General features: G+C 48.2%; 3 protein-coding genes across 4 annotated transcripts in view; 2 read left to right on the top strand and 1 right to left on the bottom strand.

The window, feature by feature from the left end:
* CUNH9orf78 (chromosome unknown C9orf78 homolog) overlaps positions 1-6,620 on the top strand; it is a 10,102-nt gene extending 3,482 nt beyond the window's left edge. Inside the window, exons 5-9 of one of the 2 annotated variants that reach the window (XM_031369729.1) lie at positions 938-1,015; positions 2,773-2,970; positions 5,172-5,308; positions 5,451-5,549; positions 5,930-6,620. In XM_031369729.1, the coding sequence (XP_031225589.1) occupies positions 938-1,015; positions 2,773-2,970; positions 5,172-5,308; positions 5,451-5,549; positions 5,930-6,021 (604 nt within the window). In that variant the 3' untranslated portion in view covers positions 6,022-6,620. The remainder of the gene's footprint in view (positions 1-937; positions 1,016-2,772; positions 2,971-5,171; positions 5,309-5,450; positions 5,550-5,929) is intronic. The other variant, XM_031369728.1, reaches the window with a different exon arrangement.
* Positions 6,621-12,360: 5,740 nt separating this feature from the next.
* On the top strand, positions 12,361-19,861 carry Tor1a (torsin family 1 member A). The gene is made up of 5 exons (XM_031369716.1): positions 12,361-12,598; positions 12,950-13,215; positions 16,278-16,453; positions 16,543-16,670; positions 19,273-19,861. The coding sequence occupies exons 1-5, from the start codon at positions 12,415-12,417 to the stop codon at positions 19,521-19,523; spliced, it is 1,005 nt and encodes a 334-aa protein (XP_031225576.1). The 5' UTR covers positions 12,361-12,414; the 3' UTR covers positions 19,524-19,861.
* A 1,595-nt stretch (positions 19,862-21,456) lies between these two features.
* The window catches only part of Tor1b (torsin family 1 member B), a 6,490-nt gene continuing 551 nt past the window's right edge, over positions 21,457-27,395 (bottom strand). The window contains exons 2-5 of the mRNA XM_031369715.1: positions 26,867-27,132; positions 24,683-24,858; positions 24,115-24,242; positions 21,457-23,894 (exon numbers count right to left, since the gene is read on the bottom strand). Of these exons, the coding sequence (XP_031225575.1) occupies positions 23,653-23,894; positions 24,115-24,242; positions 24,683-24,858; positions 26,867-27,132 (812 nt within the window). The 3' untranslated portion in view covers positions 21,457-23,652. The remainder of the gene's footprint in view (positions 23,895-24,114; positions 24,243-24,682; positions 24,859-26,866; positions 27,133-27,395) is intronic.

The raw sequence follows: 27,395 nt of genomic DNA, 5'->3' as shown, positions 1-27,395 counted from the left end.
GAAAAGAATACTCTGAAAACCCAGCACTCTAGAGATGGAAACAGAAGGATTAAGAGTTCAAGGTGGGGCTGGGGAGATGGCTCAGCAGGGAAGAGCACCAACTGTTCTTCGGAAGGTCATGAGTTCAAATCCCAGCAACCACATGGTGGCTCACAACTACCCATAATGAGATCTGATGCCCTCGTCTGGTGTGTCTGAAGACAGCTACAGTGTACTTACATATAATAAATAGATAAATCTTTAAAAAAAAAAAAAAAGAGTTCAAGGTCATCATGGTCAGCCTGGGCTGCATTAGACCCTCTCTAAATAAAGCAAACAACAAGAAAATATGTAAGTGTAGTTAAGTAACTAGGGCATAGGGAGGAAAGCAGAGGGCCTGAGAAGAGACCCTGACCCTCACATATGTCTGTAACCCCAGCATCAGATGACAATGAATCCTGAGGACCCAGGGGCCTACACATCAAGCCAAAATAATAAGCTCTGGGCTAGGAAGATCCCATCTCAAGAGACAAAGGGGAAAAGCTAAAAAGTAGGGCACCCTGACACAACCTTTGCACACACGGGAACTTAACTATTATAAAAGTTTGCAAAAGAAAGCATGCATTCAGACTGGAGAGATGGCTCAGTGATTAAGAGCACTGACTGCTCTTCCAGAGGTCCTGAATTCAATTCCCAGCAGCTACATGTGGCTCTCTATGATCCAGTACCCTCTTCTAGTGTATCTGAAGAGAGTGGCAGTGTACTTACGTACATACAATAAATAATCTTTAAAAAAAAAAAAATGCACTCATCTCCCAAAATATCAGCCGATGTTGCCTTCTTGCTTGCATGTATGTCTAGCATTCTTTCTCTTTGCTTACCATCCCATGTAGTATGTTTTCATGTGTGTTCTGTTGTAACTTGTCTTCAATGACTGTCACCTGCTCCCTGCTCTCAGGGTCAGTGAAGAGGAGGATCTGCACCTGGGGACATCATTTTCTGCAGAGACCAACCGGAGGGATGAGGATGCAGACATGTAGGTACCAGAGAGTCCAGTTGTCTGTAAGTACTGTAGCTGAGCCCCAGCCAGACATTCCAACATGTCTGGTCACAGATGGAGCTTCTCGTGTTTTCTTGGCTGTGTCTTCCCCCACTTCTCAGGCTTGGGATCTGTGAAAGTTTTCAAAGGTGGTTCTTTGTTTGCATTTATATTTCCTGCCCTCTCTCCTTACATCCTCAGCCCTTGCCTTTCTTGATTAGTGATATTTCCTCAAAACACAAGGATTATCATGTACTTGTCAATCTTTGTCATCAAGACCTTTAAAACACGGTACCAGAGTACCTTACCAGAGTATCCCTCCCTTGAACCCTTCCCACTCAGGAATTCTAACTCACTTTTCCTTTATCTTGGTGAGAGGGGGTAGGGGAGAGAAAGAAAGAAGGAAAAGGAGATAGAGAGAAAAAATATAATGCCATTTTTCTGTATTAAAAGAGCCTTGGATATGGTCAGCCCAGGAGATCTATTATCATAATCTCCAGTGTACATTTGTGTTTTGAGTTGAAATTTTCAGAACTCACATGCCTGTAATTCCCACACCAAGGAGACAGGAGACGGAGAGTTAGAAGGGCCTCACATTTGAGGCCAACTAGGTCAGAAAATTGTGAGACTGTCTTAACAACTTCCAGCTACTTTTATTCTTAGTTTTTTCTTTTTCTTTTTTTTTTTTTTTTTTTTTTTTTTTTTTTTTTTTTTTTTTTTTTTTTTTTTTGCTTTTTTGTTTTTTTGTTTTTCGAGACAGGGTTCCTCTGTGTAGTCCTGACTGTCCTGGAACTCACTCTGTAGACCAGGCTGGCCTCGAACTGAGAAATCCTCCTGCCTCTGCCTCCCAAGTGCTGGGATTAAAGGCATGCACCACCGCCGCCAGGCTTCTTAGTTTTTTCATGAACTGATAATTTTTTCGCTGGAGGCATATGTGTTGACACACATATTTAATCTTAACAGTTGATAGAAGCTGGCAGTTCTCTGTGAGTTTGAGACCAGCCTGATCTATGTAATGAATTCAATTCTAGTCAAGGCTTCATGATGAGAAGCTATCTCAAAAATTTCCCCCACATCTGTAAAACGGCTAGCATTTTTTAGAACAATGACTAGTTCTCTTAACTCCCTGCTAACTTTCCTACTAGTTTCCAGCCCAGCCCCTTCAAATGTCTCTCCCAACCACTCCTCCCTCAGTTCTCAAACAGTCAGCTTAAACAGTTCCTTCTCCAGTTTTCCCAGCTCAGCTCAGCCTCTCCTGTCTCAGCTGTCTCCTCAGAAAATCTTCTGTACCAGCTGCCTTCTCTTCTCACTTGCCAACCCCATCCCCAGCCTCAGCTAGCTTTCTTATATCCTGTTCTGTTCCCAGAAATCCAAGAGACAACCAACACTGAAGGTCATAGAGTCAAGCAGTTCTAACAGCTAAGAATTTTTAAAGGGACAGTTGACTAGCAACTAGGGATCCTTTAAAGGACGAGGCACACAAGATAGTGTACACTACTACACATTGATTGGTGAAATGAGTCAGTGGGTAAAGATGTCCTCTGCCAAACTCATGACTGTGATCAACCTCCAGGACCCACATAGTAGAGAGATAGAGCCAACTCCTCTGACTTTACATGTGTTGTGGTACACGTGTTCTCCAATATCCATAGATAACAAAATTAAATGTAAAGCGTTCTTCACTAAAGATGCTGGTTGGCAGTTGCCTTGTTATGGCCATTCTGGTCCCCTGAGTCTGTAGCCCCCCTTCTCAGGATGAAGTACATTGAGACGGAGCTGAAGAAGAGGAAGGGGATTGTGGAGCAAGAGGAGCAGAAAGCCAAGCCCAAGAATGCTGAGGACTGCCTCTATGAGCTGCCAGAGAATATCCGAGTCTCTTCTGCCAAGAAGACTGAGGAGATGCTGTCAAACCAGATGCTGAGTGGCATCCCTGAGGTGGACCTGGGCATAGAGTAAGTCTCCCAACCTGGCTGTGCCCCTGCCCTTGGGAAGAGCTGACACTTTTCCAGTTAGCAGTTACACAGATAAGCCACAGAGCACTTGCCTACCATTCCTAAGGTCCTGGGTTATGGGAGATGGCTCAGTAAAGCACTCGTCATGCAAGCATGAGGACTTTACTTTGATCCTCTGCACCCATGTCAGAAAAGCCAGGTATATTGGGGCACACTGGGCAGCTGGAGATGAGAGCCTTTGGGCTCATTGTTCAGCCAGCCTAGCCTACTTAGTGTGTTCCAGGCCAATGAGAGATCCTGACTCAAAGAAATACGGTGTGTGGCTCCTGAGGAACTATACTGAAGTTGTCCTCTGGCCTGCACATGCACACAGAAGCACACACATGTTCACAAAGGTTATGGAACTCCTTCTTGGTATCCTTGGAAACCTGCAGATATGCCCTTTCAAACAAGTTGTTTCCGGGGCTTTCTTGTCACCCCTGATCCCTGTGGCTGAAGAGACTTAAGAGCTCCTAGCCTGTGGAGGCAAAAGTGTCTCCTTAGCCTTCACAGCCTCTCCTTTAGTGAGATCCCCTGCTCCTCTGTAGAAGGCTGGCTCACCCCTCCCCTGTGAGGCCTATCTCACTTACAGAGAAACAAGTACAGAGGTCAGCAGCAGCCCTGCTGAAAGTGAAGTGTTCGGAGGCTTGTGGGTTCTGGTGTCTTTCTGGCCTGGCAAGCTTTGAACCTTAGGCAGCCTGTTTCGTTTTCATGGGGAATAATCTCTCTTTTTTAAATTTATTTATGTGCATTGATGTCTGATGAGGGTATCATCTTGGAGGTGTAAGCTGCACTGTGGGTGCTGGGAATTGAAGCTTGTTCCTCTGGAAGAGCAGTCAGTGCTCTTAACCATTGAGTCATCTCACTGTCTAACCTCTCCAGCCCCATGGGGCATGGCTTCGTATATGTATGCACATGTGCATTTCTGGGGATTTGAACCAGGGCTCCCACATGCTAGGTAAGTGCTCTGCCATGGAGCTGCATGCCCAGCCATAGTTTTTGTTCGTTTTTGTTTTTTGGCTTTTTTTTGGTGTTTTTGGAGACAGGGTTTCTCTGTGTAGCCTTGGCTGTCCTGGAACTCACTCTGTAGACCAGGCTGGCCTTGTCGTTTTTGTTTTTCAAGACAAGGTTTCTTTGTGTAGCCCTGGCTATACTGGAACTTGCTCTGTAGACCAGGCTGGCCTCTACTCAGCCAGAGATCTGCCTGCCTCTGCCTCCTTAGCGTAGGGATTAAAGGTGTACGCCACCTCTGCTGGACTCCAGTGTTCCCCTTTTATCATGAGAAACACATTTGTTGTCCCATGCCAAGTGTTCTACAGTGATGATCATAGGGTTGCACATACTGGTATCTGAACCCTGGGGAGGCTAAGGCAAGAAGGGATGGTATTTGTGTTCCAGGCCAACAGGGACTGAGTAGAAACCTTGCCTTAAAAGCAAAAGGGAGGGGGCTGGAGAGATGGCTCAGCAGCTAAGAGCACTGACTGCTCTTCCAAAGGTCCTGAGTTCAAATCCCAGCAACCACATGGTGACTCACAACCATCTGTAATGAGATCTGATGCTTTCTTCTGGTGCGTCTGAAGACAGCTACAGTGTATCTACATATAGTAAATTAAATCTTTGCAGGGTTGGAGTGAGTGGGGCTGGAGAGAGAAGAAAAGGTGTCTTTAAAAAAAAAAAAGGACGGCTGGAGATGGCTCAGTGCTTGAGAGCACTGTCTGCTGTTCTAGAGGTTCTGAGTTCAATTCCCAGTACCCATATGGTGGTTTATGCTCGTCTATAAAGGGATCTCTATGCTCTCTTCTGGCATGCAGGTATAATGCAGCAGAGCACTCATACATACAAAAAAAATTAAAAAGAAAAAAAGGAGGCTGGCTGTGGTGGTACCTGCCTTTAATCCCTGCCCTAGGGAGAAGGCAGGAGGATCTCTGAGTAGAGACCAGCCTGGTCTACAGAGTGAGTTCCAGGGCTACACAGCCAGGGCTACACACACAAACCCGTCGGGGAAAACCAAAAGGAAAGAATTAAAGGCACGAAGCAGGCTGGTGCACTGTAGAGCGCTGTGCTCTGGGACAAACTTCTCCTGGTGCACTGCGACTAGCCAGCCTCACAGTTCCAAAGGTGTGATGCCCTTGTATGAAGTGTGGCTCTCTTTCTTCACATAGCGCTAAAATAAAAAACATCATTTCCACGGAGGATGCCAAGGCCCGGCTGCTGGCAGAGCAGCAGAATAAGAAGAAGGATAGCGAGACATCTTTTGTGCCCACCAACATGGCTGTGAACTATGTGCAGCACAACCGCTGTAAGCGCCCTGCCTGCCTCACCCCATGAGTCCCCAGGAGCCCCACCTCCTGCCTTATGAAGTGCCCTCTGGCCTACACCATGAGTCCCCAAGAGTCCTGCCTCTTGCCTCACACGTAATCCCGTATTCTTTCTCTGTTCAGTTTATCACGAGGAGCTCAATGCACCCATCCGAAGAAACAAAGAAGAGCCCAAAGCCCGGCCCTTGCGAGTGGGTGACACAGAAAAGCCAGAGCCTGAACGTGAGTACAGCTGTGGACAGCACTCAGGTGGCTCTTGAAGGCAGAGCCTTGCTGGGCAGGGCAGTGCTCAGGCCCTGGGGACCAAGGCATCTGACCTAGATAGACCCCTATTAAGGACTTTCCCCGTTCCAAACTGGTTCTTTGTGGATAAAGTGAGAAGTGTAGAGTCAGTGATTGGTTGCTCTGAGGCCCCCAAGCTGGAAGCTAGTAGAGACTGGGTTTGAAAGTTTTGGTAAAGGAAAAGAAAAAAAAAAAAAAAACCTCTGAGCTCTGTGGCCTCCATGCTGGGGCTGCTGTTAGGTGTGACTCCAACCAAGTTCTCATCTTGAACAGTAGTATCTGCTGGTTCCACCATGACAGGCAACCTCTGTTCTCCTCAGGGTCCCCTCCCAACCGCAAGCGTCCTGCTAATGAGAAGGCCACAGATGACTACCACTATGAGAAGTTCAAGAAGATGAACAGGCGCTACTGAGGCAGCAGTAGGGGCTGGATAATGATGTGGGTGTGTGCGCGTGTGCGCGCGCGCGCACACACACACACACACACACACACACGTCCTCTTGCATAGAACCTGCTTACTAGCTCTTGGAGTTCCCCATCAGATAGTGTTTCTGTTCAGCGGCTGGGTTTCTGTTCTGGTTTTGGTTGGAGACTGTAGCTCTCTGTACCCTAGGCCATGAACTCCCTCCTCCTCCCTACCATGGTATTCAAGAGGGCCCCCACTCCTGGCCAGCATTTTCAAGCACTAACTTTGTAACTTTTGAAAGAAAACAATGTGTCTATGTTTATATTGTTTCCTACCTGGGGCAGACTATCCTCAAGAGTGTTATTAAATCGTTTGTAAATATGTTGAGTTTCTTCTAAAGTTTGTCCAGGCTCAGGAAGGACCAGCTGTGTTCATTGTGGGTCAATACTGTCAACGTAAGGGTGGGGAGAGTGTTAAGATTCATTATTTTATGTATATGGTATTTCTCCTTCTTGCATGTCTAAACCATGTGTGCATACAGTGCCCATAGAGTCCAGAAGAGGGTGTTAGCTATCCTGGAACTGAAATTATAGATGATTCTGAGACACTGTGTGTGTGTCAGTCCTCTGGGAGAGCAGCTGCCTATGCGCCCAATGGCTGAGCCATCCAGCCTGTTTGCATTGTATTTTGTAACTGTATACATAGCCATGGCTTATTGGAAATGGAGTTGAAAAATACATCTGTGCTTGCTGGGTGTGGTGACCCACACCTTTAATCCCAGCACTTGGGAGGCAGAGGCAGGTGGATTTCTGAGTTTTAGGGCAGCCTGGTCTACAGAGTAAGTTCTAGGACAGCCAGAGCTACACAGAGAAACCCTATCTCGAAAAGCCAAAAAGAAAAAAAAGGAAAAGCTTAGTGTGGTGGCAAAAGCCTTTAATCCCAGCACTCAGGGAGCAGAGGCCAAAGACCTCTGAGTTCCAGGCAGTCTAGGGCCACATAATGAGAACCTGCCTAAGACAGGTGAATAAAGAGAAGAACTTAACTATTAACTACAAACTGGGCCAAGCTGGAGCGTGTAGTTCCTCCTACTCTGCTTTAAGCTAGGACACACACACACAAACACCACACTACCAGCCCCACCCTGGTTCCCTCGGATCCGCCAATGAAAGACACACATGCACATACACACAAGATTATCTTTCATGTGGCCAAGCTCTTCTAAGCCTTCCTTGGCTATCATGCCCTTCTTTTCACTCCCAGCTCAGTACCTTAAATCTACCCTCAACTTTAGTTGCTCAGTTACCTTTAGTCCTAGCTCAGCACCCTGAATCTGCCCTCGTCTCAGTTGTGTTTTTAATCCCTTGCCTGCTATCCAGGCCCAGTCGGGGAAGTGGCCAATGGAACCATAGAGTGGAAGACAAGGTTTTTCAGATGATGTTACAGGCTAAAATCTAAACATAATCTAGGGATAGAATTATAACTCTTTAAGTTAGAAATGATAGTAGAGTACTTTATCTAATTGACAAATATGACAGACTTGATGGTAATTACATATCATACTTTGTAATTTACATGATTATTTTGGTTTCAGTTTATGTCTGAGAGAAGAATTGTTTGTTTGTTTGTTTGTTTGTTTCTTATTGGACAGAATGGGTGAGATGTAGGAGGTGGTTCTGATACTCTGATCAGGAAGGAACACTAAAGGTCCTATACCCCAATTGGTTCTTGATCGATCAATAAAGATGCTAGTGGCCAATGGCTGGGCTGAGGGCAGAAGTAGAGAAAAGGATTCACCCTGTTTCGGAGGGAAACAGAGCTGCCATCCATGTGAGATCTCACTTCCCTGACTGGGCTGAGGGTAGCAGGTGGAAGATTAGAAATGCAACTAAAGTTGAGGGCAGATTTAGAGTGCTGAGCTGGGAGTGAAAGGAAGGGCAAGACAGCCGACAGAGACTTAGAAGAGCCCTTATTTGAAATGGAGTTGAAAAATACATCTGTGCTTGCTGGGTATGGTGGCCCTCGCCTTTAATCAAAGCACTTGGGAGGCCATTGAGCTAAAGCATATCAAAGATAAGTTTGTGTGTGTGTGTGTGTGTGTGTGTGTGTGTGTGTGTGTGAGTGATCTGAGGATCCAAGGGAACCTAGGTGGGGCTGGTAAAGTGGTCCACCCAGAGCTTAAAAGTGGGTGGTAGAAACTACACATTACACCAAGCTTTCCTGTTAGCCAGGTGTTTCCTTCAGTTATGGATTAACTGAACTGAATTTAACTATTAAGCCAATAGTCTTTATCAGCTATCCAGCAATTACACTGGGTACTCGGGATTTTAGTGTAGGCCTGAGCCTTTCACAGAATGAGCTTTTAAGCACAAAAACCATGTTCTAGATTCATATACTTAAATTAACAAGAACAGTTAACCAGAAGCGGGGCTACAAAAGGCAAAAAGCAAGGTTAATGCATTAGAGACTTTCCTAGAATTGTGGGTTTTGATGGATTAGGTCTTTTTTTTATCATTTTGGTGAGTGGTGCTGCGTTTTGCATCCTGAATGGTACTTCCATCATGGAGTCACTTGTGCTAAGGTCTGGATGGGGGTTGGGGGGAGGTCTGTTACACTTTCACTAGCAGGCAGGATTTTCAGATCTCAGGGTTTGGTATATGTCAGAGGAGCACATGGGGCCTAGATGTGTGGCTTACTGAGCAGGGTGCTTGCCTGTCAGTCTTAGATTCAGCTCCTATCACCACAGAAAACAGTTTGATATTCACTCTCCATTTGGAAGGAGTTCAAGGACAAACAGGGTTTAAAAAATAAAAAGGGCAGGCCATGGTGTCACATACATTTAATCCTAGTCCACCAGAGGCAGATACAGGTAACTCCATGAGTTAGAGACCAGCCTGGACTACAGAGCTAGTTCCAGGATGGGCAGGGCTATACAGAGAAACCCTGTGGGGGGTGGTGGGGGGGGAGTTGGGGAATGGTGTTGGGGAAAGTGAGGGGAGACAAATCTTGCATACAGAATTCCAATAAGTATTCTTTTTTTCTACTCTTTGGGTCTAGATGGTCTTGCTATGTAGCTAAGTGTGACCTTGCACTTCTTATCCTACATTTGCCTTGAATGTGGGATTACAGTCAAGTGACTCAATGCCTGGCACAGGTGATTTCTGTAGACACTTTGTCCTCAGCAAGGTAGAGTGTAACTCCTCCCTGCCTAAGTGTGGGCCTTGCACACTGACTTCTTTCCAAAGATTCCAGTAAGAGGAGAGAGGACCCAGAGGAAATGTCCCAGCAAGGGAACATGTAGACATTTCTTGTGCTGGTCAGTTGTCAACTTGACCCAAACCTAGACAAATCTAGGAAGAGGAAAGCTCAACTGAGAGACTGCCTGCAGCACATTAGCCTGTGCAGCTTTTTCTTGATTGATTGGTGTGGGTGGGTCCATTCTGCTGTGGGTGGTGTACCTCTAGGCTATATAAGAAAGGTAGCTGGGGGCTGGAGAGATGGCTCAGTGGTTAAGAGCACTGATTGCTATGCCAAAGGTTCTGAGTTCAAATTCCAGCAACCACATGGTGGCTCACAACCATCCGTAATGAGATCTGATGTCCACTTCTGGTGTGTCTGAAGACAGCTACAGTGTACTTACATATAATAATGAATAAATCTTTAAAAAAAAAAAGAAGAAAGAAAGGTAGCTGAGGGGCTAGAGAGATGGCTAGTGGTTGGAAGCACTGGCTGTTCTTCCAGAGGACCTGGGTTCAGTTCCCAGCACTCACATGGCAGCTCACAACTGTTTATAACTGCAATTGTAGAGGATCTGATACCCACACACAGACATGAATGTAGACAAAACACCACTGCACAGAAAAGTGGCTGAGCAAGCCAGGGGAACAAGCCAGTAAGCAGTACCAGTCTCCCACTCGCTCTTCTTCAGGTTGGGCCCCCAGGCTGCTACCTTGAGTTTCTGCCTTGGCTAGCCATAGTGATGGACTGTATCCCAGGAGATGAAGTAACCCTTTCCTGCTGTAAGGGGCTTTGCTCAAAGTGCTTATCATCGTACCTGAAAGCAAATCAGGACTGTCTCAGCAGTCAGACCGAGCTGACAGCGGGGCCCTGGGTAGGATGTGATGGGAATAGCACTTTACATTGGCAGCCCTTTCCTAACCCTAGTCTAATGAAGTGAAAATGTCAAGTTCCAATAGAAAGACAATCTGCAATTTTCAGACAAGGGTACAAGCTCAGTGGTACAGCAACATGCAGAGGGCCCAAAATCCAATCCCCAGGAATGACAACAACAAAAGGCCAGGCCTATGTCCCAGAACAAAGGGGATTGAGGAAGGAGGATCAAATTTCAAAACCAGCCCGTACTATGTGGCAAGTTGAAAGGCAGTCTGGAGTAGTTCGAGTAGTTCTGAAGATTTTAGCTTAAAACAGGGTGGGGAGATGGCTAACAGATTAAGAGTGCCATTCCTGTACAGGACCTGTAGCCTAGCTACCATCCCCACCCCCCAGACAACCCTGTTCCCTCATTCCACCCCCACTCCCACCTCCACCCCACCACCTCTCACCATCCCAAAGAAATCTTTTTGTTGTTGTTTTTTGTTTTCGAGACAGGGTTTCTCTGTGTAGCCCTGGCTGTCCTGGAACTCACTCTGTAGACCATGCTGGCCTCGAACTCAGAAATCCACCTGCCTCTGCCTCCCAAGTGCTGGGATTAAAGGCGTGTGCCGCCACTGCCTGGCACAAAGAAATCTTAAAATGAAGCCAAACAAGAAACAGAAGGTCTGAGGCATAGTTCCATGCAACATTTAGCAACAATGTATGAAGCCATGGGTTTCATTCTCAGAACTCCCCTTCCCCTAGTATCTACTATTTCTCAAAACTCTCGAAGTCATTTAAAAGGCATCCAAGAGAAGCTGAGGAGTCAGCACTGTGGAGTGCTCAAAGTGTTCCCTGCTAGTGGTAATTTATAAATGTTGCAGTTTGCTCTTAACCTGACAAGCTTCCAGATAACTGAGACAGGACTATTTTATTTTATTTAACATCTTTAAGTCACAACGACTGAGCAGTATTAATTTATTTTAATCCTCTAATATGATGATTTCACTGCCAAAATCCCTGGGATACTTGCATTTCATGGTTTCCTCTGCTCCAGCTGTTTTTTATGATAATGATGTCTTCTGGACTCTCCCACCTCATGGCTAAATCCCCACTTCCTCCCTCTCTTCTGCTCTGTCATTGGCTGATCAGCCTTTTATTGACCAATCAGGGAATAGTTAGGGAGCAATGTTTACACAATATTGATGACAGGAGTTTCTCAAAATAAGGATTGCAACCATATATGAGGGCATAGCAATTGGCATCTGAATAATCCAAGGACAATCCTTACACAGTGCACAATAACATTATGCCACAGTTCCCTAAGTAAGAAACTGGATAAACTATGGGCTTTATTTAATAATACTGCTCATGGGGCTGGAGAGACGGCTCAGTGGTTAAGAACACTGACTGCTCTTCAGAGGTCCTGAGTTCAAGTCCCAGCAAGCACATGGTGGCTCACAACCATCTGTAATGGGATCTGATGCCCTCTTCTGGTGTGTCTGAAGACAGCAACAGTGTATTCACATACATAACATAAATAAACTTTTTTTAAAAAGTAATACTACTGGTTATGGATTATTAACAAGTATACAGGTGCCAATTTTTATTTATTTATTTATTTATTTATTTATTTATTTATTTATTTATTTTGAGATGTCAAATTCTCACTGTATAGAGCTGCTCCTGGAATTCCTTATATAGGACAGGGTGGCCTCCAGCTCAGACATCCAAGGCATCCACCTGCCTCTACTTCCCAGCCCTCAAATGTTAGTTTTGTTTTGTTTTGTTTTGTTTTCGAGACAAGATCCAATATGCAGCTTTCACCTGCTTTAAACTTTCCACACTGGCCTCAAACTCATACAGACCCACCTTCCTCAGGTTCCTGAGGGCTGGGATTAAAGGTGCACACCACCCACGGCACCTGGACCAAATGTCAGTTTTATAATAATAATAAATTTATTCATTTACATGGTAATTAATGCATGTGTGTATGCCTACATGAGTTTATGGGCGCCACATGCATACAGGTGCCAGCATCATTTTGAAAAATGATTCCTAAACACTGTTATTTGATGGGAATGGGAAAACAGTCACCATCACCTGATTCCTATAACCTCAATATTCTTAACGTCAAGGTTCAGAAGCAGAAAGGACTTTGCCTTTAACAAAGATGGTAGCCACTGGCGTCGGGAGAGTGCCTGCCCGGGACAAAGAGGGCGGCCCCTCCAGCAGGAACCGGAAACGCGAGTCTGGGCGGTGCGCGGGGCACGGTGGGCGCTGGGACGCGCGAGGTGCGCGGGTCCGGGCATGAAGCTCGGCCGGGCCGCTCTGGCCCTGCTGCTGCTGGCGCCGTGCGTGGTTCGTGCGGTGGAGCCCATCAGCCTGGGCCTGGCCCTGGCCGGCGTACTTACCAGCTCCTACTTCTCCTACTCTCGCCTCTACTGCCTCTTCGCCGAGTGCTGCGGCCAGAAGCGGAGCCTCAGCCGGGAGGGTAGGCGGGCACCAGGTGGCCGGGATGCTGCGGCTGGGGGATGGCGCTGCGGCCAGGCCAGCCTTTGGTCTGAGGCCTGAGAGAGATGAGTAGTCGGGGCCGGGAACAGGGTGTCAGCCCTGCGCGGAGCTCCCCGGGGCGGCCTCACGGCACCTCTTCCGCTTGGCTTTGGGGCGCAGCCTGGCAGAAGCATGAAACGTCCCAAGGCCAACCCTAGGAAGGGCAGAGTTCGCAGCACCAGGGTCCTCTTGCGCTCTCCAGATCAGGCTCTGCGGGCCTGACAGCCTGGAAATGGGGCTGCATTTTGCCAGCTTGTTTATCTCCTGACCAGAGTGATCTTTCCTTTCCCAGCGCTGCAGAAGGATCTGGATAACAAGCTCTTTGGACAGCATCTTGCAAAAAAAGTCATCTTAAAAGCTGTGTCTGGTTTCCTAAACAACCCGAAGCCCAAGAAGCCCCTAACCCTCTCCCTGCACGGGTGGACAGGCACCGGCAAAAACTTCGCCAGCAAGATCATCGCAGAGAATATTTACGAGGGTGGGCTGAATAGTGACTATGTACACCTGTTTGTGGCCACGCTACACTTCCCCCACGCCTCTAACATCACCCTCTATAAGGCAAGAACATTAATTGGCTCTTCGTGGATGACCCGGGATTGGGGTTTCTCCGTTGTGGGGTAGAATGTAGGAATTCCACGTCAGTGAGTGAGTCTCAGTATGGCTCTGTTTGTCAGTTCCTCTTTAAAAGGTGTGCACAGAACTGGCCGTGGTCGTATCCGTTGGAGGACTGACAGGTGAGGATAGGATAGCCTGTGCACCGTGTTTTAAAGGGAACTATCTAGGGCTGGGAGTAGCTCAGGGTAGAGCACTTGCCCAGAATGTGCGAAGTTCTGGATTAAGTTTCTCCACCCCAACTCCCACTCCACCCGCTGTGGGGACGGTGCAGTGTGGGATAAATATGTAAGTTACAACGTGTTTGAGATACATAGAGCAATTAGGCCACCAGTTTTATGAGTGACCTCTATGTTTGGGAAGGTAACAACTTGGCTGTGGAAGTGAGTGGGATCATAATCAACTCCAGGGTCTTTAGGAGTCGTTCTCCTCCAGCCCCCCATTGTGAAAGGAGTCCTAGAGAGCCAAGTCTCCTTCGGCCCAGCTGGTGCACCTGCTATTGGAGTTTAATTCCGATATTGGGCTCACTCCTGAGTTCAGGTTCTGTCCCTCCCTCTCTGCAGCTGTGCAGCTGGGGCTGTCACATACCCTGAGAAGGGACACTCTCTGTTTTAGAATGGTGCTTCACCCTCACTTGTGTTAGTGCACCCCTCTTTCTGTTAAGCTTTGTTGTGGCTGTAACTGTGTGGCTTTGTACAGGTTGTTTAATCTCAGTGCCTGAGGTCAGCGGGTGTTTTCCTACACACCTGTATTCCCAGCAGGCTGAGACTGGAGGATCACACGTTTGAGATACATAGTAGGCTTCTGTTTGAAAACAGAAATGGAGAGGATGGCAAGTGAAGGAAGAAAATAAAATAGGGGCCCAGTATCATTTCCTCAATGGCTTTGGGGAAGAGATACAAAATGTTCAATGAATAGTGCTTGGAACCGTGGCTCTCCCTGCAGTGGGCACTTGCACACAGTCTGTTATTCTGGTAGATTGGGGCAGGAGACTGGGCAAACCTTCTTTGTTGGGTTCCAACAACTGAGTAAGTTGTATGGAAATGTTCACTTGATACATGGTGTTAGCCAGCCACTTCAGGTCTCTGAAGGTTCCTCTAAGGCAGTTTCTCAATCTTCATAATGCTGTGACCCTTTAATTCAGTTCCTCATAAAATGATTTCAATGTTACTTCATAACTCTAATTTTGCTACTGTTATGAGTCTTATCGCAAATATCTAATATGGAGGTATTTGATAAGTGCACCCTGGGGGGTCTTGACCCACAGGTTGAGAACCACTGCTGAAAGGGGAAGTTGGTCCATGCCTGCAGACTTGCTTACACTAGATATAGATGGAAAACTGTAATGTGGCCAGGGAGCCAATGGAAACCCTAAGCAGATAGATGTACAATGGGGCTGCTAGTGTGTTCTTTAGAAAGATACATCACTGCCTTCCCCAGCTCACTTCAGGAGGGTGGGTGGAAATACCTACATGGTAGGTATAATTTGGGCTCAGTTTTCTGAGGAAGGTGCTTTAAGAGGTCTGTGTGTCTCCCCTTGATGGCTTAGCGTGTAAGAACCTGTCTGGGGTTTGTTTGGGGCTGGCTTAGATGACTGAGGCTCTGATTTCATTCGTTAGCATCTGCCCCACCAAACAACCAAATACAAACAAAGTGGATTTGTTTGCTTTGTTCTTCAGCCAGCTGCCCGTGTTCTCATTGATGCAGCCTGAACTCTGCTTATTATTATCATCATCTTTACTATTTTAGTTTGTTTTTGTTTTATTTTTGTGTTTGTGCTTTAATTTTGTGTTTGTGCGTGCTTATGAGCATGTGTGTACATGGAGGCCATAGGTCTCTCTCTAGTGATGTTCCTCAGGGTCTGGCATTGAGACCTGGGCCGGCCTACCAGGCAAATCCCATGGATCCTCACACTCTTAGGGTCCACTGGCTTCCTCTTAGGGGCGCTTGTATGACAGGCACTTTACCCCACTAAGCTTTCTTCCCAGTTCTGGGCTGGAACTCTTGCTGTGTCTCAGCTGCGGTCACAGATGAATGTCACCATGTCCATCTCCAAATGCACTGGTTGAGTGTGTTCCTGGTCAGGAAAGCCTCGTCACACCCCTCCCAGGATGCCCAGCGTTCATGATCAGACTCCATAAGGGAGCCTGTGCAGCGCTAACCCACTGTCATTGAGACAGCTGTGCAGGCTGGACCACAGAGGAAGGGCTAAGGTGATGGTGGGTTTCTGCCTCTCATCACAGGACATATGTGACATTGTGAGGACAGAGCCAGTGCCTGGCTGACAGCCTCAGTGTGATTGCTATGTAAGGTCACAGACCTGGAGCCATGGCACAGGGCAGGGCTGGACTGGGATGCCATCCTGCCTCAGCCTAACTATATTGTCTTAGGCAAGCTGCTGGAGTGCTCTGTACCTCAGAGTCCTTTCCTGTGGCATGGGTATGATGCTGTCCATACAGGAAATGCTTGTAAGACCAAGGTGTAATGCTCACAGCACAGTGCTCCAGAATCACAGCCATTTTCCTAAGGGCCTGTGCTTGCTTAGCACTAGTGAGGTTCTCGGTAAAACTGCATAAAAACATAGAAACCCAAAGCTGATAGGATTTCCCCCACCCCCACCCTCACCCCCACCCCCAGAGCTCTGAACTGTAGAAGGAAACTTTTGTGCAATGTGTGGAAGCACTCACCTGTCAGTAAAAAAGCTGACTGGCCAATGAGCTGAGGCAGAATTAGAAGGTGGGACATCGGCAGAGATAGAGAGTTGGCAGCAGACCACAGATGGAGAGAGAGAGACATGAAACTGAAGGAGAGGCAACTTGCCATGCGACACTCACACAATAGAAAAATCAGGATTATTGAGATATGAGCTAGTTGGAGAACAGAGGCAAAGCTCTGGGCTCAGGTATATTTCTTCATCTATACTTGAGTCTCAGAATCATTATTTTGGAGAACTTGGGTGTGGGTGTCAAGGCCCGGGGTTACACTGAATGGGCCCCCTTGTCCTTCAGGACCAGTTACAGATGTGGATCCGAGGCAACGTGAGCGCCTGCGCTCGTTCCATCTTCATCTTTGATGAGATGGACAAGATGCACGCCGGCCTCATCGATGCCATCAAGCCTTTCCTAGACTATTACGACGTGGTGGATGAAGTCTCCTATCAGAAGGCCATCTTCATCTTCCTCAGGTAAGGCTGTGGCTGGGGCATGCTGGGAGACCCTCAGGCTGGGCCTTGGGAGGAAGTGCAGTCTCTCCTCACTGCAGTTGTTTCGGCAGCAATGCAGGGGCAGAAAGGATCACGGATGTGGCTCTGGATTTCTGGAAGAGTGGGAAGCAGAGGGAAGAAATCAAGCTCAGAGACATGGAGCATGCCCTGGCTGTGTCAGTCTTCAATAACAAGAACAGTAAGTATGGCCATCCTTCCTGAGTCCAACCCCCTAACCTTTGAACCCTTAGTGCTCCCCAGACCCAGTGGAATCCTGAGTGACAGCTGTTAATGAGCTGCAGAAGGCTTCATAGATGAGTTGGTTAAGACAGGGTTTGCACCGGGCAGTGGTGGCCCACGCCTTTAATCCCAGTGAGTTCCAGGACAGCCAGGGCTGCATAGAGAAACCCTGTCTTGAAAAACAAAACAAACAAAAAAAAGACAAGGTTTCCTTGTAGAGGAAGAGCAGGCAGTTGAAGCAGATGAAGTAGATGGCTGCGGGGAAGGTTGTGACTGGAAAGGCATCTCTCTTTGCAGTGTTCTAGAGCTCTGCCCCTCCCCTTCCTTCCATCACAGACACTTGACCTGCCCTTTTGACTCAGTCTGTTACCTTGCCTGGTAGGTAGATGCCGGTTGTCTGTTTCTACAGAGGACACAGGCTCAGGGGAGGAGCTTGTACAGCACCAGGCAGCCCCTATCCAGGCCTTTTGACTCTCAGCTCAGCTGCTTCTTCAGCCACGGTCATGCAGACCTTTGACCCTGAACCCTAGGAGGCAGACAGCCATGAGGGTGACTCACTGGTTATCTCACCAGGTCGTTGAGATGACAAAAGGCCACGAGCCCCACCGGAAACTTGGTTACCAAGAAATCCGCATTGAAGTTAGGTGGCACTAGCACAGTGCATTCTGTTTCTCCTCTGCAGAAGGAATATTACTGAGAAAAGACAAACATTTTTGCTAGATGTCAAAAAAGTCTCTCACTTTTTGTTTTTTTGAGACAGGGTTTCTCTGTAGCCCTGGCTGTCCTGGAACTCACTCTGTAAACCAGGCTGGCCTCGAACTCAGAAATCTTCCTGCCTCTGCCTCCCAAGTGCTGGGATCAAAGGCGTGCGTCACCACCACCTGGTGGAAAAATCTCTCTTGATGCTATAAAGGATGACTGCACACAACAGGAAATACAGACTGATGGTGCAGCAGTCCATCAAGAGCACTGTGTATGTGTAGTGTGTGCTTGTGTGTTGAAGGCAGGAGGACCTCCTGTGGGGCTGTAACCGGGATAAGAGATAATTGAGAACTCTGTCATGGCTGGTAGACAATAGTGCAGGGGTGGACAATGAGAAAAGCAGTATTGGAGGAGGGCACATGTTGGGCCACCCTGGAGGGAGACATTTGCTGAGGACACACATCTCAGTTGGTGGTGTGTGGGTAGTTTTGCTTTTATGTAGTTCACACTCAAACCCAGGGCCGTGCACATGCCAGCTAAGTGCCCTACCACCAGCCTAGCTGGTGTTTTTAAGGCCATGTGACCATCTGAAGTCACTGGTTCTGCTGAGCGCTTGGTGGGTCAGGTGGTTGGATTCTCACCATTGAGGCTGTGCTTGGGGTCACCTTCCCAGCCAGGCAGATGCCCCCAGCCACATTTACATCCTCAGGGTTCTTTGTGCATCTGGCATAGAGTAGACCTTCAAGGCAGAAGTTACACTGGTGACTGCTCCATAGTCAGTTTGTTCTTTGCTGTGCCCACAGGTCCTCCCCCAAGTACTGTCAGTGGAGAACACTGTTCGGAGAACACAGACCCTGGGCTTTCTGCACAGCTTGCATTGGGAGCCAGAGCACAAAGATTAATAGGCTAAGCAGGACATCAAGACGTGTTATGGGCTCTTTAGGGCATCCTGCAGGTTCCCAGGACTGGGAGGCTGAGCCATGCAGAGCTAGATTTTGTAGGGAAGACGTTATCAGAATCCAGACCCTTGAGGTGCACAGCCTTGCTGGCATGCCTTCCTACCCAGGGGAGTCTAGGTGTTGCTTCCAGAATGCTCTGCATGGTTTAGGCCCTGGCAGGGAGCAGCTGTGGATTCCTTAATTGCAGGTTCAGCTGTGGAAGCTCTAGTTGGAGACTGGCTGGTGGAGTCTGTGGATAGCTCTCCCTTACCCTTTTCTTCAAACCTGTCCACCAGCTTCTCACCACACTGCCTGTGTCCCAGCACACAGTGTGGTACATGTTGCCCTCTAGTCTGCCTCCCATCTCTTAGGCACACTGGAGAGGCCTTTCCAAGCCCAGAGCCCTAAAGTGTTGTCTGTTTTAAAGCTTTTTTGTGTGTTTTTCATTTTTGTGTGCCTATGTATGTATATGTGGGCCCAAAAGGTTTTGCATCCATGGACCCAGAGTTGTACATGGTTGTGAGCAGCCTGGGTACTGGGACTCAACTCAGGTCCTCTGCAATGAGAAACAAGTGATCATGTTGTTATTGTGTGACAGGGTTTCTCTATATAACCCTGGCTATCCTGGAACTCACTCTGTAGACCAGGCAGGCTTTGAACTCAGAGAGCCACCTGCCTCTGCCTCGGGAGTGCTGGGATTGAAGGTGTATACTGTTAAAGGCATTCTTAACTAATGTCCCCTTAAGTCACCCTGCCCTTGCTGTCACAGCTGGATCCCAAGGCAGTATTCAGAGGCACTTCTCAGCTTCTGTCTCTCTTCCTCAACTGTATGGAGATGGGTGGTGTGGCCCCCAATGAACACCTGATAATCATTCTGTCTGGACCAATCATCGTTAGGTGGCACCTTTCTGTCTTTCCCAGGTGGCTTCTGGCACAGCAGCCTCATTGACCGGAACCTCATAGATTATTTTGTGCCCTTCCTGCCCCTGGAGTACAAGCACCTGAAAATGTGCATCAGAGTTGAGATGCAGTCCCGTGGCTATGAAGTAGATGAGGACATTATCAGCAAGGTAGCTGAAGAGATGACATTCTTCCCCAAGGAGGAGAAGGTCTTCTCTGACAAGGGCTGCAAGACTGTGTTCACCAAGCTGGACTACTACCTGGACGACTGAGCCTGGCCGCCGGGGGCTCTGTGGCTCCACTACTCCTCTCCCCAGAAGAGGCTTGGACAGTTCCTACTGAAGTTAGTGGAATCCTGTCAGCAAAGGTTTCTGCTCTCAGAGCCTGCAGGTGGCCATGCTATGGGAACCATAGATGCAACACGGACCTGAAGCTCTCGGAGCCTCCAGAGGATGGAAGCAGCTCCTGCCTGCCCACTCTGGGCTCAGGATTCTTTTAAAATTATGTTTTAATTTCAGGTGTTTCTGTTTTGAGGCAGGACAAGTAAGTCTTACTGCAAATGTGATAACTTTTATTTAAAGTGATTTTTAATACTATAAGAAGCCTTTCAGCTGTTGGTTTTGTGTGTCTTTTGAAACTGTTGGATGACATTACCAGTATTTCTACTTCAGAAACCCAAGCCTAGCCAGGTGGTGGTGGCGGCACACCTTTAATCCCAGCACTTGGGAGGCAGAGGCAGTCGGATTTCTGAGTTCGAGGCCAGCCTGGTCTATAGAGTTCCAGGACAGCCAGGGCGACACAGAGAAACCCTGTCTCAACAAAAAAAAAAAAAAAAAAAGAAGAAGAAGAAAAAGAAAGAAACCCAAGCTTGGACATGTGCTGCATGGAATGGTGGTATCTCAGGAACAAGGGGCCTGAAGGCAGCCCTGCCAGGGCCATGCAGTGGTTAGGTGAGACTGGATCACAGATGTGCCTCTGTGCTCTTCCCAGGACTCCTTAGTAATAAGACAAGTGAGGTTAATGACCCTGCATGATCGTCAGGTCCACTCCAGATACCAGGCATGACAGAGCTCTAGAGAGGCTTGTTTTATGCAGCACACAAGTGCCTGCCAAGGGGTAGGGCTCCTGTAGGCGTGGTCGTCACTCACTGCCCTGACAGGGCTGGGTTTAGCGGGGAGAAAAGGGCCTGACATCAAAACTAGGTCAACTGCTGGCAGGACCATGCTCTGCCTCTGCTACCAGCCTGTTCAAGGCCCCTTTTCAGGTGGCCCAGGGCTCCCAATAATGGTTCCAAGTCCCCAGGAAACATGTCAGGTCTGAGCACTCGCCTGAAGATGGAGCCCAAGCACTGAGCACCAACTGAGAAGCACAGGTTCCTCTGTCCTGCTGAGTCCTGTCTTTGTAGGTGTGGCAGCATGGGACAAGTGGGCACTGTCAGGCTCCTAGACATCAGCTAAGAACTGAAGGGAGCAGAAATACATGGGTGTAGAGGCTTACCCTTCCAGACTGCTCTGTCCTGTGGCAGCCATGTATCCATACTGCTGCGAAGTGAGGTTAGCACAGTTACACTGCGATCTGGCCCACAAACAGAACTAGAATCAGGTTCTGTCAGTTCTGGGCAGGAAGATCCAGCAACTTGGTCTCTCAGCAGAGGTCAGGTATCAGACCTAATAAAAAGGCATCTCTGAATAGGAGAGTGCAGCTCACCACAGCATCCAGAACGCCACAACCAATACAAGGCACTAAGTGTGAGGGCCAAGTATAGGGTACAGAGCCTGAGTCCAGGTCCCTGACCCAGACCCAGCACTTGGGGATAGCTCACCATTAGGAGGGTGATAGGAAAGCCTGTCTCTGGGAGCTCCCTGGAGCTTGCTACCCAGCCTGTCTAGCTGGCTCTGAGCTCCAGAGCCTGTTTGGAAGATGGAGAACTAAGGAAGGTACCCAAGTTGGCATGTGTATGTATATGATTGCCTGTCCCTCATGTATGTAAACACCACATAGAAAAGCCCTTACCTACCTGAGGAAGATCTCCAGCACCTGATACAACCTTGTCCTGTGTTTGTGGGTAACACCATTTAAAGCAAACATTGATTTTTGTGTGTACATCCAGGTGTGGAAGGCAAGCAATACATGCACGGGCCGCTCCAGAGCCTTGATTCTGAGTTCAGTTTGCTACCACACAGACAAAGGGGAAACTTAGGAAAGTGAGGTCTCACAATGCACCACCACCGCTTTTATTATCTTGTATCCAGCTCTCTTCAGGCCTTCTCACAGGAAGGCTGGGGCAGGCCACACCAGGCCTTTCAAAGTTGGAGATTAGTAACAGAAGTCCAAAGGTGGCCAACACGTGTCCACGTATTACATCATTGTAAACAGAAAAGCTTGTTTCTTCTTGACTGGGAGCCCAACAAGTTATACACAGTAACTTGGCTAACCTTGGCACGATGTGTTTGCTTCCTGCTTTGAGAGAGGGTCTCTGTACATGGTTCAACTAACGGTAAACTCCTCTAAGTGCTGGGATTACAGGCGTGCACACCTCTGGCCTGGCATTCACTTGTGTAGCCTAGGCTGGCCTCAAACTTGAGATGGTCCTGCCATGGCCTCCCAGGAATTGGGACTAAAGGTGAGCACCCTGCCATATCCCATTCACCTTGGCATTTCTAAATGACTAAATGTGATTCTCTATAAGGCATTTCTGTGTTATAAAAATAGTCATTCTACCACACTGTAAAAAACATGGCAGTGGGCCGGGCGGTGGTGGCCCACGCCTTTAATCCCAGCACTTGGGAGGCAGAGGCAGGCGGATTTCTGAGTTCGAGGACGCAGAGAAACTCTGTCTTGAAAAATAAAAAACAAATTAAAAAAACCAAAAACATGGCAGTGTTTCCACTGCTGCGGCTGCACAGCAACTGTAGGACAGAATGGTTCACAAGGATGAAGTCACAGGCTCAGTTCCCTAGTCAGAGTAGCCCCGATGCCAGGGCGTCCTCAGAGACTACATCCAGAACCCACAGACTGAGTTGTGCAATACAGTTATTACTCGCTACACATTTAGCAGTAAGACCTTTTTTTTTTCTTCTGAGAGTTTCATGTAGCTCAGGCTGTTCTCAAACTCAAAAGCCAGCTGAGGAATCCTGAATCCTAATTTTCTGCTAGGATCATGGGTATTGTACCCCCATGCCCAACAACATTAAAAACCTGAGAATAAAGCTTTACTCTATTTTATGTCCTTCCTAGATTTTTGTTTTTTGAAAAAGGGCTTCTCTTTGTAGTCTTGCCTGTCTTGGAACTCAACTCAGTAGACCAGGCTGGGTTTGAACTCCCTGAGATCCATTTGCCTCTGCCTCTGGGATTAAAAGCATGCCCCAGCACTTGTGGCACTTCCGAGGTGTAAAATGCATGGCATCCTACATTTATTGCTCAAGCTTTAGAAGTAAAAACATATATTTTAGCCGGGTGGTGGTGGCGCCATGCTTTTAGTCCCAGTCCTAGCACTTGGGAGGCAGAGGCAGGCGGATTTCTGAGTTCGAGGCCAGCCTGGTCTACAGAGTGAGTTCCAGGACAGCCAGGGCTACTCAGAGAAACCCTGTCTCGAAAAAAAAAAAAAAAAACATATATTTTAAATATGTGCATATCTGGTGTACAGCAGACCCGCTCCTTCCCATGGGGTTTGGCAAGGTCTGCCCTGGCCTAGAGCTTCTCTTCCTATGCATGACCTTCAGAGCAAGTGTAACAGGCAAATAGGGACCAAAGCCCTTCTTCAAAAATGACAGCTCATCCTGATGCAAGCAGGGATGAGGCTGGGGTGAATCTAACAGTTGACAGGCAAGGTTCAAGGTGGGCTGTGACCCACACACGGTGGGAGACAGAAGAGAGAATCCCCCAGCCAGGGCTGTGAGCAGCAGTGAACATAAGGTATAAACTCAAAGGCTCTGTGTTCTGTGTGTCCCTGTGTGCTCCAGGGGCCTCAGAGGGAGACCCCACTGCTCACGCTGACACAGTCCAGCCAAGGTCAAGCCCTCATGCTCCCCTCCAACAGTGAGCATTTGTCAATGCCACCCACTTCTGAAAATTGTGAGTACCAGCTCAAGGCAAAAAAGAAACAGCACAGTGGGGGCTCCTGGCAAGAGATGCAAGGATGCAGCAGAGTGCTGCAGGCCCGTTGGTGGCATCTGAAGCATGGCCACATGGGACGTTTTTTTTAGGCACTTGTTTCACAGTAACAGTATGAGGTTCTAAAAGTTCACCTTCATATGCTGGCTGCATTGACAGCATCCCAAGTCCACAGGTGCAAATGTGCAAAGCCCCCCCCAGGGGGGCCTTCAAAGTGCTTCTCCATCACAAGTCCCTGGTGGGGGTGGGAGGCTCCCCTGAATCTTCCCACCCAACTGAGCAAAGAGCTCAGTGGAAATCCAGCCGTGCCTGCACAGTCTTGCAGCCTTTGTCTGAGTAGATCTTCTCATCCTTAGGGAAAAAGGTCATTTCGTCTGCCACACTGGTGACGATGTCCTCATCAACAGCTACCCCTCGGGCCCTCATCTCTGCCCGCACACACATTTTCACGTGTTTGTACTCCAAGGGCAGGAAGGGGATAAAGTAGTCGATGAGGTTTTTGTCTATCAGCCCACTGTGCCACAGGCCACCTGCAGAACAAGACATGGCAGGTCTCCTGTCACTGCCACCTAGCCATATCCCACCCTTTAGCCCTTCACCCTTCCAGAAACTCTGTCAAGTGACATGTGCCCTCAGAATACCCTAAGAAATCTCCCTGTGGCAGCAAAGCTTCAAGCAAGGGTGTCGCTGGCTGAGAATCTGCTCAACACCAGCAGAGCACTGGGTTCCCCCGCTCCGTAGTGGACTCACTGTGCTTATTGTTGAAGACGCCCACAGACAGCACAGGCTCCAGGTCCTTCAGCTGGATCTCTTCCCGTTTTCTTCCTGCCCGCCAGAAGTCCAGAGCCATCTTAGTTATCAAGTCTCCTCCTGCATTGCTGAGTTGGCCAGGGATGTAAAGAGCAACATCACATGTGAATGACGCCTGTCTCATTGCCAAATACACCCACCCAAGGCTTTTTACTCCTTCTCAGTGCTAGAACTGACCCTTGGGTCCTATGCCTGGTAAGCAGGTGCCGCCATAGCACTGTGTGACACTCCAGCTCCCATGTATGCTACATTTCTAGTCTTCCAAAGCTTTAAGTCAGGACTATCTGCAAGTGTACTACCAGAGAAGGCCTGCAAGGAATGTAAATGCAGTGTCTAGAACTCAAGAGTGGCTGGCAGGGGCAGGGCGCCGAGCCCTGTGCCAGAGTGACACTGGGAAGTGAGAAATGACAGGTGGGCCTGTGTCTTTGCCAAGCTGGCACTGTGTCCCAGGCGGCCAGGAGAACCTCATTCTAGCATTTGGAGGCCCTGAGAAGCCTCATTGGCTGACCTGAGGAAGATGAAGATGGCTTTGCGGTAGGAAATCCCATCCACCTGCTCATAGTAGTCTAGGAAGGGCTTGATTGCATCAATGATCCCAGGATGCAACTTATCCATCTCATCAAAGATGAAGACGGAGCTGCCACATGCGCTCACGTTGCCTCGGATCCACTTCTGGAGCTGGTCCTAGACCAACCTCAAAGAGAGACGCAGCTCAGAGGATGTTCCAGAGGATGAAGGGGAGGAGCTGCCTGGGCCTCAGGAAGCCACCAACTGCATACTTGCCCCCACACAGCAGATGACACTTCCTCACAAGTGGAAGGCACTAGCCATCAAATCCCAGCCACCTGTGTTCAATCCCTGGCACCCAAATGGCTAAAGGAAGAGAACTGACTTCCAAAAGCTAACACCGACTTCTGCATACAGACCCAACAGGCGGGAGGAGAGAACCCCTGAGTAGCTCTGTCAAGGTATTTTATCACAGCAACAGGAAAAGAAACCGAGACACCAGGCACACAGAAATGACAATTGGATTCAGATCTGCACAATGCAGGAGACCAAGGCTCTGGACTGACACAGTGAGTAAAGATGCTGCCGGGGCTGGCATGAAAAGCCCTTGAGCTACATACATCCCTAGCACCTTTGCTTTGCTGAAACAGACAAGCAACAACTTCTCATCCCCTAAGTGGGAAAGGCCACAACTACGGACTACCCATTGCAAATACTGCATTTCAAGAGATCTATAATAAATTCTGGAAAACGTGAACATTACTTCCGTCGTGGGGACTGTAGTTTGGTGGCATGTCACTTCCTGAAATAAACCAGCCCTTCCTTCTGCCACTCCTCCCGGCCTGACAAGAGACTCAGTTTCATTTCCTTCTTTGATTGGGTTTCTGTTGGCTAGCTCCATCCAGCAGGAGGCCTCCAACTCACAAGCAAGATAGTCATTTACATCAGAATCACTACCAGATGAAAAGCAAGAGATCTCACAAGGAAACAGTCTGGAGCTTTGCTTCTGTGAGACAAGGGCAAAGCCCAGGCTACAGTAGAGGTGGCAGGTTTTATATGCTGCCATGCCCAAGCAAACTATTTAAGACTGCCCTACCTAACACCCTATGCCCTACTGAGAATGTAAATCCCTTTATGAGTGCCTAAGACAGAGGCCTGGAGACAGGAAGGGAGGAGTTCATGTCACCTTGCCTCTCTTGACCACCTTCTCTCATTCCAGTCCCCTTCCCCAGAGTTGGAGGAACTGAACGGATGTGTTTCCCTCCCCACACACACACCCCAACACACACACACACACACACTAGCTGGCTCCATCTTTAAATGTTCATAGCATCCCTACCTCACTGGATTATTTTGGAATAGCAATTTTAAAAAAAGAGAAGGTGGGACACGCTAAGGCACACCTATAATCCCAGCACTTGGAAGGTAAAAGTTAAGGAGAATCAGAAGTTCAAGGCCGGGCTGGCAAGTTGGCTCATCGGGTAAGAACACTGACTGCTCTTCCGAAGGTCCTGAGTTCGGATCCCAGCAACCACATGGTGGCTCACAACCACCCGTAATGAGATCTGACGCCCTCTTCTGGTGTGTCTGAAGACAGCTACAGTGAATTATGCCAGAGCGAGTGGGCCAGCAGAGGTCCTGAGTTCAATTCCCAGCAGCCACACACTTGATGGCTCAGGGCCATCTGTACAGCTACAGTATACTCACACACATAAAATAAATAATAAATAAAATAAATCTTTAAAAAAAAAAGTTCAAGGCCAGCCTCTGCTATTTAGTGAATTGATGCCAACCTGAGCTACATTAGACCCTGTCTAAGACCACCCTCTTCCCTACATGCCATAAGCTGGGCAGACTGATAGATGCCTGTTAATCTCAGCCCTCAGAAAGCTGGATCCCTAACACCAAAGCCAGCCTGGGCTACACGATAAGGCATTGTCTCAAAAAAATATAAAAAGAGAGGCTAGGCATTTAATCCCAGCCTAGAAGGTAGAGGCAGGTGGATCTCTGTGAGTTCCACGCCTGCCAGACCTACACGGTAAAACTCAGTCAACAAATAAATAGCAGAAAGCAGCAAAGCAAAGCGGTCAGATGCAGCTATTTCAAGGCAGAGAAGAGAAGCAGAGGCCAGAGCTACTGAGCAGGTGTCCCAGGCTTATGATCAGAGATCGGTAGGTTTTCTTGCCTGGTACAGTTTTATCTTCTGCTCATGTGGGAAGTGCAGAGTAGAGACGAACAGGTGGACAAAGTTACTCTTCAGGCCTTTTGGATAAAGGTTTTCAGCCACAATCTGGCTGACAAAATTCTTGCCTGTGCCAGCCCAGCCGTGCAAGGACAGAGTCAGTGGTTTCTTGGGATTTTTGTTGTTCCTGAAGCCAATCAATGCCTTGAGAATCACTTCGGTGGCAAGGTGCTGTCCAAACAGCTTCTCTTCCAAGTCCAGCTTGAGGGCTGCGGAGGCCCGCGTCGGAACAGAGGAAAAAAACACAGGTTAAAAAGGTACCTGAAACTGGTCAGAGGCACAGTTAGCGACTGATCCAGCAGGGGGTCTCTGCCGAGCGTCAGAGCCAGAACCACAAGGATCTACAGTCAGACCCTTAAATGGCAGTTCTCCTTAACATCTAAGTGTCAAACAAGCTACACAGATTCATTCATCCAGGGAAGAACCATCTCGTGGCTGTGCTCCGGACTAGCTTTCCCGCCACCCCTGATGG

The sequence above is a fragment of the Mastomys coucha genome, unplaced genomic scaffold (assembly GCF_008632895.1).
Source record: "Mastomys coucha isolate ucsf_1 unplaced genomic scaffold, UCSF_Mcou_1 pScaffold15, whole genome shotgun sequence".
NCBI classification, from domain to species: Eukaryota; Metazoa; Chordata; class Mammalia; order Rodentia; family Muridae; genus Mastomys; species Mastomys coucha.
This window is presented reverse-complemented; position numbering and strand designations above follow the sequence as displayed.

Bases quoted from the DNA above. Each gene is read 5' to 3' on its own strand.
- Tor1a (XM_031369716.1), top strand. From the start codon at position 12,415: ATGAAGCTCGGCCGGGCCGCTCTGGCCCTGCTGCTGCTGGCGCCGTGC. The intron at 12,599-12,949 runs GTAGGCGGGCAC...TTCCTTTCCCAG, and splicing joins GCGGAGCCTCAGCCGGGAGG to CGCTGCAGAAGGATCTGGAT. The intron at 13,216-16,277 runs GCAAGAACATTA...CTTGTCCTTCAG, and splicing joins CTAACATCACCCTCTATAAG to GACCAGTTACAGATGTGGAT.